The 12,712-nt window shown below is 48.9% G+C and overlaps 1 protein-coding gene across 1 annotated transcript; it reads left to right on the plus strand.

Annotated features, from left to right (window-relative positions):
* The first annotated feature begins 45 nt into the window (after positions 1 to 45).
* Positions 46 to 10,792, plus strand: LOC134029269 (SPARC-related modular calcium-binding protein 1-like). The gene is made up of 11 exons (XM_062473338.1): positions 46 to 2,073; positions 5,511 to 5,685; positions 6,044 to 6,159; positions 6,419 to 6,518; positions 6,773 to 6,826; positions 7,866 to 7,916; positions 8,253 to 8,333; positions 8,547 to 8,739; positions 9,133 to 9,212; positions 9,304 to 9,397; positions 10,474 to 10,792. Exons 1-11 carry the CDS (start codon positions 1,996 to 1,998, stop codon positions 10,790 to 10,792), a joined length of 1,341 nt encoding a protein of 446 aa, XP_062329322.1. The 5' UTR covers positions 46 to 1,995.
* Positions 10,793 to 12,712: the final 1,920 nt, after the last annotated feature.

Consider the following 12,712-nt stretch of genomic DNA (forward strand, 5'->3'; position numbering starts at 1 on the left):
CACACACACACACACACACACACACACACACACACACACACACACACACACACACACACACACACACACACCCTAGACCCTGGGCGTGGAGGCCAGCTGCCCCCTGGACACGCATACAGAACCATGTCCCTGTCCAACTCTGCTTCTGTGATGCATTAGGGCTTATTGACTCTTCAAATCTTATTTCATTTATATAATTTAGTTTATATTTACTTTTTCTTTCAAAGTTAATAAATATCTCTAAAAGCACAGTCGGGTCACAGAGAGTGTAGTCATACGAAGGCCCTAGAAACGCCCCCTTGACAGAACCGTTACCATAGAAACGTTTTTTTTATTTTATTTTATTTTATAAAGGGTTCCCTGATTATGTTGGAAACGATGGGAGTACAGAAACTATAATGTGCCTGTTAGTGGCTCCAGCCGTGTCCCTCTCTCTCTCTCTCCATCCCCCTCTCTTCTCTCTCTCCCTCTCATCACTCCATCACATTTATCCCAGTAGAATGAGGGGAACCTGTGTGTTGGAGGGAGTCTTAATAAACATTCCATTATGTCTTAAATAAAAAAAAAGAAATTACTGTACCGATCTATGCAATCTTATATATCTAATATCACAGAGTTCACTAAGGGTCGGGCGGGAATTAAGCTGATGAATTGATTTTGAAAATAAAAAAATGAATATGTAACATCCATTGTCTAAATTAAGTGCAAGAAAAATCGATTTCTACAATATTTGTAAAGAGGGAGGGGAGGCAGGCGCGAGGTGAGTCTGAGGGATAAAGGAAAATAAAAGACTTGTACTTTTCCCCGCGCGGGTTTGGCAAGAAATTTGAACTTTGGAATTGTGATTTTCTTCTTTTTTGTACTCTTTAATATCAAACCTTACCTGCTGTACTGGAAACTGCAACAACGGCCTTCTGTCTGAACGATAAGTGAATTTCACAAGCACACATAAAGTTTCCTTATAAAATACTACTTTCAGTCTCCGTCTGATTTGTGCGCGTGCGGCTTGTTTCTGTGTTAATAAGCATGTCTTGATTTATGGTCAATGATCCTATCATGCAAATACTCTGAACTAACCCATATTCTCCTGAGAGATTCTAGACCCAGTCCAGTCCATTCTAGTGCGCTAGTTCATGTCCACGTATGTTAATCGTCGATTTCAAGAATTTCACAAGCCACTTAATTCGAGATCCCTTGTCCCTCTTTTTCCAGATTAACTTTAATAACTTGGCCAATACAGAACATAAGCGCCGCAGACCGAATGAACATACAAAACCCACGTACACCGACTGCTGCTCGTGCGGTGAGGGACCTAAGACGGTATAAAGCACGAGACGCATCTCTGTTTTCGTTTATGAGTGTTCACAGCTGGTTCTATGAATGGGCCGTATTGTGCTTTGTTCATCCAGGTAGCTGGTTACTACAATGAACGTTTTCTGAGTTCTGGTGGTTTAGTAAAGTGGGGCTCAGAGCCCGAGTCTGAACTGGAGAAGTCCGTGTCCAGACTGCCAGTTATTCGCAGCTTTGGGTTTTTGACCACGCAGGCAACACCGGAACGGAAGGGGGCTGGCCGTTGGCCGTGGGGTGACGGAAATGTATGTTTTTGTCAAGAAAGGTGCAGCGGGCAATCAAACGAGTACACAGACATATGGCAAACTCATATGCTACCGAGTGAAGAAAGTGTTTGACATTTTGGAAATGTGACGGTCTAGATACTTTAACATCTGGCTTGGCAGCTGTGTGAATGCTGCGCCACATTGGAAGTTAAACTTTATCTCTGGAGACCGGATTTCTCATCAAGAATGCTCCGTTGAAGGAGGAGGATATAGACTATAAAGTTTGCCTTTATTAAATTGTTTGCGGGTTTACTTCATAAGGCTGGCTTTGGACTCCAGGTACAGTTTACCGCCACCGCACCTTGGAGCAGCGGAGTACACACAGGGGCGCGCGCCTTCATCAGCGGAGCCGCGTGCCTGGGCGGTGGCGGCGGGAACTATGCTGACGCTCACCTTCACCTGCCGCGTGCTGCTCATCTTCTTCCTCTCAGAGACTGTTCAAACCGACAAGTCTCCGGTAGGTACTTATTGGCATGGTATGTAGGCTATTCTGGAAATGGTCTAAATATTGGCCTTTTTTACCTGGACGATAGCCTACTGAGGTTTAGGCTGGCCTTGCTGTATTACTTGGGCAGTAGAATCTCCTTACTACGAATTTTAGAATAATCAGAACAACAAACCGGCTTTAGGCTTGTGTTCAGGTTAGCCTACTCCCCAGAGAAAAAACGGCTATATCGTCTGGAATACGCCAACACTAGCCAGCACCGCAGGGCATAAACCGCCGCTGAGCAAATATTGAACCTGTAATCCTTTTTCTTACACGCTAGGGAAAACTGACAGGTGTGTGCGCTTGTAGGGCTATGTGTGAAAGAGAGGTTGTTGAAGTGTGTGAGAGCCGTACCTAAACCAGCTCATGCAGGGCACCTTCTTTGCGTGTCAGCGCCCAGCCGTGTGTTTGTTTGTGTGGTCTGTGGCTGTGTGTTTGTTTGCTCGTGTGGCTATGCCCGGTCAGAACACACAGACACACACACAAACACACACGTCGTTTCTCCTCAGACACGGAGATGAATGGTAAAGCAGAATTCACAAGCGACCGATTCACCCTCTCGCCTTACACGACGTGACGCGAGAAGGGGTTTGTACCTACATAAAACTTACCGATACCTAACCCTAACCCGGGATTTTGGGTTGTTCACCGCCATAACATATTTCATCACCACCCCCATGCCACTCTCCTGAGAAGTATATATTTTCATTTGCGTTTATGAAATCAGTCAATCTAGCAGCGTGTCGCCTACACTGACACCTCGTCTGTAGCTCCCAACACTTTTGCCAATGGCAACACTGGGGACTTTGTAACATGGCACCTGAACAGCGCTATAGTCTACACTTTTGCATCTGGAAAAACCACACACACACACACACACACACAGCTCTGCCTTCCTCCCCTCCCCTATCCTCTCCCTCTTTATTTTCACCCAAACCACCTCCTCTCTTTCCCATAACCAGGGGCGTTGTTAGACCCTTTTTACCGGGGCACGTGCCCCAGTATAAATCTGCTGTGCCCCAGTAAAATCTAAAGTTTGAGTTTTAACAATTTACTTTATTAGTCAGTGCATTAATTTAGATTGATAATCCAGGAAAAAATAAACGCAGAATCCCAATCAACGCTTGTAAAAGTGTTTAACCGAAAACACAAACCGATGCATGCAGAATTCCATGTCAGAGCGCTCTTCTGAGCTTGCCAAATAGCCACAAGTCAGAATTGAGGTAGGCTAAGAAAACATTACAAAACTAAAGATAGTTTCTAAATGATACCGATCATCTTATTTTGACTAAAACATAAAAACTATATTACATGAAGCGCTCAAATGAATGCTAAAAAATTTGACCCAAAGGTTCATAATGAACCATCGTTGTGTTTATCCAATTTTACCCAATACAAAAACAAATAAAAACAAGTTTATTTTAACCTTTGCAATGTGGGGGGTCTGAGACAGTCCAACAGTTAAAAGAAAATGCTTCACTTTGTTTTTGTATGTGGTAAAGTTGACGCAATACGACTGTGGGTCACAATGACTGATGGGTCAGAATCACCCGAAGATAACACAAGGGTTAAGCAAGGGGAGTTTCTATATCCTAGTAGTGCATTGTGCGCAGCAAGCTTGAAAGAAAAAAAAGGGATATGAATACGGGGCCTGTGCCCCAGTAGAGTTTAATGTCTAACAACGCCTCTGCCCATAACCCTCCCCTTCCAGAAACAATCTCTGTTATGAAGTTTTACCAGTTTTACCCCCAATCAATCATGTCTGCTCCACCACATGTTCCTGCACCAGTCTGCTGTACATAATAACACATTCATTTAGCAGACGCTTTCATCCGTAGCGATGTACAGGGGTTGGATTCGAACCTGCGACCCGTGCTTGTGTTTACACGTTCTGGTGATTGATGCGTGTGCCTGCCACCACTCAAGCAAACACAGACATCTCTTTCAGCAGTGACAGTTCTTTCCTCCTCTGTAAGTGGGCTGTTTTTCTGTTCTTCTCTGCTTAATGTGAGTTATGTAAACGGTGCCTGACACAGACAGGCAGACAGACAGAGACAGGCAGGCTGAGGGGATGAGGGGATGAGAGAGACAGACAGGATGATGGGATGAGAGAGACAGACAGGATGAGGGGATGAGAGAGACAGACAGGATGAGGGGATGAGGGAGACAGACAGGATGAGGGGATGGGGGGATGAGAGAGACAGACAGACAGGATGAGGGTATGAGAGAGACAGGATGAGTGGAGGATGAGATGAGAGAGACAGACAGAGGGGATGAGGGGGAGACAGGTTTTAAAGATTGCCTCCAGAGGATGGTTGGGGAAGGGCCAAGGGGAAAACGTGTACGTGATGGGGTGTGTAAATGTATGTTTGAGTGTGTGTGTGTGAGCGGGTGTGAGTGTGATCGTGTGTGTGCATGTGTAGAAGAGATTAAGAGGAAATTGTGCAAGCGTGTCAGGCTCGAATTCTGTTTACTTTAGCGGTGTGTGTGATACAGAGCTTTAGTGAGATATATGGTACCTGCCATGTGTTACTCATTTAGACCTGGGCTTACAGCCTGTGTTTCCTCTCCAGGACAGACTCCAGACTGAGGCAGAGAGAGAGAGAGAGAGAGAGAGAGAGAGGTGTGGAGAGGCTGGAGGGGGGATGGAGGGAGGAGTGAGAGAGAAGTGTGAGTCTGGAAAGAGCCCTGTCTGGCACCATCTCCTCAATTAGCAGTGTTTATTTGCAGAGCAGTTAGAGGAACCACACTCACAGGACCAGCAGGTGAAGGCCAAGATACACACCCTCTATACACACACACACAGTGAGCATGAGTCTGCACACATGCAGACTCATGCTCACTGAATCCTCGTTTCCTTCTTTAACCCTTGTGTTATCTTCGGGTCATTCTGACCCATCAGTCATTGTGACCCACCGTCGTATTGCGACAACTTTACAGCATACAAAAACAAAGTGAAGCATTTTCTTTTAACCGTTGGGCTGTCTCAGACCCCCCACATTGCAAAGGTTAAAAGAAAATTATTTTTATTTGTTTTTGTATTGGGTAAAATTGGGTAAACACAACGATGGTTCGTTATGAACCTTTGGGTCATGTGACCCGAAGGCAGCACAAGGGTTAAATGCTCAAATATTTTTGCTGTGGGTTGGCTGAAAAATCTCGATCCCCTACTCTCTCTCCCTCTCTCTCTCTCTCTCTCTCTCTCTCTCTCTCTCTCTCTCTCTCTCTCTCTCTCTCTCTCTCTCTCTCTCTCTCTCTCTCTCTCGCCCTCCCCCTCTTTCTCCCTCTCTTAGTTTTTCCTAGCCCGACACGAAAGCTGTTCCCCTGCCAGACTACCAGCCATTCAAAACTAGCCAAAGCACCAACAAACACCTCCTCCTCCCTCCCCCTCCCTGTGTTTCGTCCAGACGTTCCTGATCACAGAGAACAGGTGGCCTCGGGGCTGTGTGCTGGACTGCCACCAGGGGCGCCCTCGAGCCGTGTGCGGCAGCAACGGCCGCCTGTACAAGTCGCTGTGTTCCTTCCAGAGGGCTCGCTGCATCAACCCCCAGCTCCGCACCGTGCCCAGGGCCCAGTGTGCAGGCGAGGAGCCTCTCTCTCACCCGGCTGACATGCCACACGAGGCCCAGAGGGCTTCGCATGTTTAGTTTAGGTCGAGTTCTGTTGCCTGGTTACAAACAGGCTGGTTTGAGATACGTTGTGTAGATTAATGCAAAGTCTGGTTTTAGGTCTATTGCCTGTTTATGTGCAATCTGTTTTCAGGTCAAATGTTTAGTTGTTTTGTGTTTGTTATTTTGAGTATAGTTTCAGATCTGTTTCTGGCTACATACAGTCTAGTTTCAGATCCATTATCTAGTTACATACAGATGATCTAGTTGCTGGAGCCAGAGGAGGCCGGTGATGGTAACATGACATGGTGCTGCTCTTCATTCCCCTCCAGACCCTGGCCGCTCCAGGTGCCAGCTGGCTCGCTCTCTTGCCTTGGAGTCCAGCCGCCACACACACACGGTGGCCATCTTTGTCCCAGAATGCACTGCAGACGGAAGCTTCCAGCAGGTAGGATTTGTATCCAACCCTAACCCTCTTTTTATTTTTTGAGTTATTGTTGCAGAAAGCATTATCATCACTTGGACCCCACCCCGACATTACCCAACAACCAACGATACTAAATAACCCTATTTAGGCAAAACCTTTCGATACAACCCTATAATTCCAAGCTCCCTCCTCACTGAGACTTGACTATGATGCAGTTCCGTAGCATGTGAAGGTTTGAGACTGTTCAATTTGAATGCCTTTGCCTTCCCACGGTCCCCAGGTGCAGTGTCACAACCAGACAGGCTACTGTTGGTGCTCCACCCAGGACGGCAAGCCAGTCAGTGGGACCTCAGTCCTCAACATCAGCCCCAACTGCACAGGTTCAGACATCATCACTAACGACCTCTTATCTGGCCCCACCAAACAGCTACCATTAGTTTAGCCTTAGCTAGCATCTGGACACCTACTGTAACTCACCTCTGAGACACTGTAACTGCCTGTGTTGTTGCAACTGGAAGCTATATGTGTTTGTGTAACATACATGGCGAATAAACCACATTCTGATTCTGATGCTCGCATCTTTAGCTTTACTCTGTGTGTGTGTGTGTGTGTGTGTGTGCGCGTTATTTTGCAGGTCATTTCTCAGACATGACTCAGGAAATGGATCTGGAATCAGGCCAACACAGAGGTCAGAGTGGGAAAATATATATTTTACACAAAGACTAGTACAGTACACACCACACACTGCTAGTACGGTACACACCACACACTGCTAGTACAGTACACACTGCTAGTACAGTACACACCACACACTGCTGGTACAGTACACACCACACACTGCTAGTACGGTACACACCACACACTGCTAGTACAGTACACACCACACACTGCTAGTACAGTACACACTGCTAGTACAGTACACACTGCTGGTACAGTACACACCACACACTGCTAGTACAGTACACACCACACACTGCTAGTACGGTACACACCACACACTGCTAGTACAGTACACACTGCTAGTACAGTACACACTGCTAGTACAGTACACACTGCTGGTACAGTACACACTGCTAGTACAGTACACACTGCTAGTACAGTACACACCACACACTGCTGGTACAGTACACACCTCACACTGCTAGTACAGTACACACCACACACTGCTAGTACAGTACACACTGCTAGTACAGTACACACCACACACTGCTAGTACAGTACACACTGCTAGTACAGTACACACCACACACTGCTGGTACAGTACACACCACACACTGCTAGTACAGTACACACTGCTAGTACAGTACACACCACACACTGCTAGTACAGTACACACCACACACTGCTAGTACAGTACACACTGCTAGTACGGTACACACCACACACTGCTGGTACAGTACACACCACACACTGCTAGTACAGTACGCACTGCTAGTACAGTACACACCACACACTGCTGGTACAGTACACACCACACACTGCTAGTACAGTACACACTGCTAGTACTGTACACACTGCTAGTACAGTACACACCACACACTTCTAGTACAGTACACACTGCTAGTACAGTACACACTGCTAGTACGGTACACACCACACACTGCTGGTACAGTACACACCACACACTGCTAGTACAGTACACACCACACACTGCTAGTACAGTACACACTGCTAGTACAGTACACACATACACTGCTAAATCTGTGTGCGTGTGTGTGTGTGTACAGACGGCGGTGGACCACAGGCAACCTTAGACCGTGGGAGACCTCTCTCTGCAGGTAACACACACACACATACACACAGGTGTCTACCACAGCATTCCTGCATGACGTTAGATCAGGCTCTGGTCCTAACACTGTTCCCCATCTCTGTCTTGCTGTTTACATATTTCACCCTGTGAATGTAAATCAGCTGCTTATTTATACATGCAGTATGTACATTTGCATTTTACATTTACATTTTATTATTCATAGATTTTTTATAAATGTATTGCTCTGTCATATCATCCCTGGGTGCAAGAAAGGTGTTGTGTAAATCAAATGTATTAGTGTTGTTATTGTTAGATAAACCACATTTATCATTTCCACGGTAACGACCCTTGACCTCTTGAACAGAGATCACCGTGCCTCCCTTCTGGGTGACCATCCAGCTGAACTCTGACCCCCGAGGGAACCGCTCTGTGAGACGACCAACAGGTCAGGTCTTAGACGCCTCCATCTTTATACTGCTAATATCTACCTGCTCTCAGGGTATAAATATCCTGTCTGTATGTGTGTATGCGTGTGGGTGTGTGTCTATCCGCCTGTGTGTGTCTCTCTCTCTCTCTCTCTCTCTCTCTCTCTCTCTCTCTCTCTCTCTCTCTCTCTCTCTCTCTCTCTCTCTCTCTCTCTCTCTGTGTATGTGTACAGACAGCCCCCAGTCGTGTGAGCTTGAGCGAGCCTCGCGCCTCTCTGAGGTCCGACTCGTCTGGCAGGAGGAGCGTTTTGTCCCAGAATGCAGTGCGGACGGCCGCTACAGCCCCATCCAGTGCCACGTTGCCACGGGATACTGCTGGTGTGTCAGGGTGGATACAGGCCGACCGCTACCTGGGACCTCCACCAGGTGAGGTGTATCTACCTGGGACCTGTGGAAGGTCATGGGAGGGTTTAGGTTGGTTATAGGTGCTAATCTGTGAAGCCCACCGTGACAAATCTGATTCAATTTGATGTAATATCCTGTTGGACCAGGGAAGTTTGATATCATATCCTGTTGGACCAGGGCAGTTTGATGTCATATCCTGTTGGACCAGGGCAGTTTGGTGTCATATCCTGTTGGACCAGGGCAGTTTGATGTCATATCCTGTTGGACCAGGGCAGTTGTTCGGCTCTGTGTTGTTTTGAAGGAGAGGGAGGCGGACCTGGAAGGTTGCTGGTTCAGATCCCTACTCTGCTGCAGTGTCAGGCCCCTCTGTTGGGTCATGAAAGCAAAGTGGAAACTAAGTTTGTCCCTCCTCAGGAACCGTATGCCAGACTGCAGTCCAGAGGAGTCCCATACCGGCCAATCAGAGAGAAGCTACACTGACAGGCCTCTCCCAGGTGAGTTCTGCCTACCTTACTTCCTGGACTACAGGAAACCTCTGCTTTGCCTTCACTAACTCTCTCTCTCTCACTGGACTCCATTTCCCAGGCTGCCCTGGGGCACGTAAGAAGGAGTTCCTGCAGAGCCTCATCAGAGCCCTCCAACTGGAAGCAGAGCATGCTGGGAAATTGAGTCCTGATAGGTCAGTGTTTCCAGATCACGTTTCTGGTCAATTCAGAGCGTTAATTGTGTTGAATAGCAATTTGCTGTTCTCTCGTCAAACGTTTTCCAACTGTAGATTTTGAGTGAAATTCCCCTTTAAGTGTCTCTGCTCGCTTGGTCCACTGCAGCTCCCCTCCACATCTAATACTCTCTTTCTCTCCACATCCTTCCATCGCTGCATAAAAATGACATTAATAAGATATTCTCTCTTTATCACTCTGTGTCTTTCTGTGTCTCCTCCATCTGTTCTCTCAGCTCATATCTAATCACATCTTCACCCTCGCTCTGTTTTCCATTGCCTATCTGGGATTCATTCTCTCTCTCTCTCTCTCTCTCTCTCTCTCTCTCTCTCTCTCTCTCTCTCTCTCTCTCTCTCTCTCTCTCTCTCTCTCTCTCTCTCTCTCTCTCTCTCTCTCCCTCTATAACTTACTTAATTCTGTATTCTCCTCATCCCCCTCTTCTCTCTTTCCTTCACGTGCCCCTCTCTGGAACTCCATCTCTATCTCTTTATTGCTTTTTTTTTTTCTTTCAGTTTCTCAGACAGGTGCTTTCCCAGAGCGCTGTGTAAGTGATGAAAGAAATGGAAAATCAATTTTCACACACAACCTCATTTTCTAAACATCTAACTTTTCTCTCAAACCAACATCTTTTCCCATCTGATAACTTGTCCTTTTATTCATGAACTTCATTCTTGTTTATGTTTGACACCGAATGTAGTTTTACTCTCAACAAGTCTGATAAGGAGGGAGGGAGCAGTTTTTTTTCTGAGATGGAAATATATTGCTTGCGTGACATGAGACCAATCCAGGATTTAGAGCTTATGAATCTAGATTCCTAGATCTGTCAGGTAGGGAGGTTTCAGAACAGCACAGACTGCAGACTTAGACGACACCATCCAGCCCTCACCAGACAACCGCCTGTTGTTTTTCTTATTATATATGGATCAAAGATGCTGTGATTTGACCTTTTCCAGGATTGGCAAAATAAACAGACAAAGCTCCGATCTAAAAGTTATTGTTTTTTAATTATTTGTTATTAATTTCCTTTTTCCACCAGAGTAACAGACACCGACCAATCAAACGCCTCTTCCCCCGTGTCTGCCATGCCCCCCTCCTCTGCCCCGCTTCAGGAAGCTGCCGATTGGCCGTCCTCAGGCCCAGGCGGGTCTGTGGGCGGAGCTCTGCGCTGGCATTTTGTCCGATTGGACGTGGACGGCAGCGGGCTGCTGAGTGCGCGCGAGGCCCGCCCCCTGCGCCTCTTCCTCCGGCGCCGCCTCAAACCTCGTCGCTGTGCCAAGAAGTTCTCCCAGTACTGCGACAGCAACACCGACCGAGGGCTGAGCCTGGCCGAGATCACCGCCTGTCTGGGGGGGTGAGGGGGGAGAGGGGATGGAGTGAGGAAGAGAGGTAAAAGGAAGGAGGAGGGGTGGGAGAGGATGGAGGAGGGGGAAGGTGGGGGGATGGAGAAGGGTGGAGAACAAGATGGAGGGGTGGGGTAATGTAGAGGAGGAGGATGTAGGTATATCTCTCTCCCCCCCTGCTCTCTCCCTCCCCCCTGCTGTGAGGTGCAGCCTGAAGGAGAAGCAGCAGCTCTCTACAGATGAGTGTGTGTTTTGAAGAAGAGACGAGGGGGGAGTTTAAGTGAATTATTATGTTTGAACCGAAGGAGAGACGGGGAGTGAGAGCGGGAGAGAGAGAGGGAGTGAGCTGGCAGGGTTAAACCAGTCCCAGCTCTGCGTCGTGTTTATGGACCTTTCTGGAAGCAAGCACTCTCCAGGAACAGACTGGCTCCCCTGTCAGACCTCCCTCCCTCAGAACCCAACCTTGTCAGCACAAATCTGTCTGCACTCCTTGATCCGGTCATCCCTTACTCCCACTCTCCCTCTTGCCCTCCCTCTCTCCCCCTCTCTCTCCCCCCTCCTTCTCTCTCCCCCTCCTCCCTGCTCCTCCCTCCTCCCTGGCACCCCTGCTCCTCCCTGGCCCAGAACAGATCTGAAAGCTCAGCTTTGTGTGTGTGTGTGTGTGTGTGTGTGTGTGTGTGGGGGGGGGGGGGCTGTGTGTATGCAAACTTACCTGTCTGTTTGTGTGTTATTGTGGCTGGTAATGAGCATGCATGCGTGTCCATGTGTGTGTGTTTATGTTTGTGTGTGTGTGTTCATGTTTGTGTGTATGTGTGTGTGTGTGTTAGCAGATACTTGTCCTCCCCTGGACCAGAACGCCCTGCTGACAGTGAAAGAGACAGACCATAATTACACCAGCTCACACCATGAGTCCCCTTCACAGGAACACAGCTAGCACCACAGCATTCACACACACACTCACTCACACACACTCTCTTTCACACACACACACACACACACACAGTCAAACGGACCTGACATGGCAGAGCTTGATCAGACTGGATTTCCGGAATGATATTACTAACGAGATCCTATTTTACAACCCCTTTCTTGCCCTCCCCTTCCTCATATCTTTCACCCTCTGATACATATCTACCTCTCTCCCCATCACTCCCCTCACTCCCCTCTCCCTCCTCTGTCCCCTCTCCCTCCTCTGTCTGTCCTCCAGGTAGGAGGGGGAGCCCACCCCCCTCTCCCAGTGGAACCCCCCCTCTCCCAGTGGAACCCCCCCTCTCCCACTCCCAGTGGAACCCCCCCTCTCCCAGTGGAACCCCCCCACTCCCAGTGGAACCCCCCCTCTCCCAGTGGAACCCCCCCTCTCCCAGTGGAACCCCCCCACTCCCAGTGGAACCCCCCCTCTCCCAGTGGAACCCCCCCTCTCCCAGTGGAACCCCCCCTCTCCCACTCCCAGTGGAACCCCCCCTCTCCCAGTGGAACCCCCCCTCTCCCAGTGGAACCCCCCCTCTCCCACTCCCAGTGGAACCCCCCCTCTCCCAGTGGAACCCCCCCTCTCCCAGTGGAACCCCCCCTCTCCCACTCCCAGTGGAACCCCCCCTCTCCCAGTGGAACCCCCCCACTCCCAGTGGAACCCCCCCTCTCCCAGTGGAACCCCCCCTCTCCCACTCCCAGTGGAACCCCCCCTCTCCCAGTGGAACCCCCCCACTCCCAGTGGAACCCCCCCTCTCCCAGTGGAACCCCCCCTCTCCCAGTGGAACCCCCCCACTCCCAGTGGAACCCCCCCTCTCCCAGTGGAACCCCCCCTCTCCCAGTGGAACCCCCCCTCTCCCAGTGGAACCCCCCCACTCCCAGTGGAACCCCCCCTCTCCCAGTGGAACCCCCCCTCTCCCAGTGGAACCCCCCCTCACATGTCTTCCTGTACAGACTGCCAGCAGGCCT

This window comes from Osmerus eperlanus, chromosome 11, assembly GCF_963692335.1.
Source record: "Osmerus eperlanus chromosome 11, fOsmEpe2.1, whole genome shotgun sequence".
NCBI classification, from domain to species: Eukaryota; Metazoa; Chordata; class Actinopteri; order Osmeriformes; family Osmeridae; genus Osmerus; species Osmerus eperlanus.

Bases quoted from the DNA above. Each gene is read 5' to 3' on its own strand.
- LOC134029269 (XM_062473338.1), top strand. From the start codon at position 1,996: ATGCTGACGCTCACCTTCACCTGCCGCGTGCTGCTCATCTTCTTCCTC. The intron at 6,827-7,865 runs GTCAGAGTGGGA...GTGTGTGTACAG, and splicing joins GGAATCAGGCCAACACAGAG to ACGGCGGTGGACCACAGGCA. The intron at 7,917-8,252 runs GTAACACACACA...CCTCTTGAACAG, and splicing joins TGGGAGACCTCTCTCTGCAG to AGATCACCGTGCCTCCCTTC.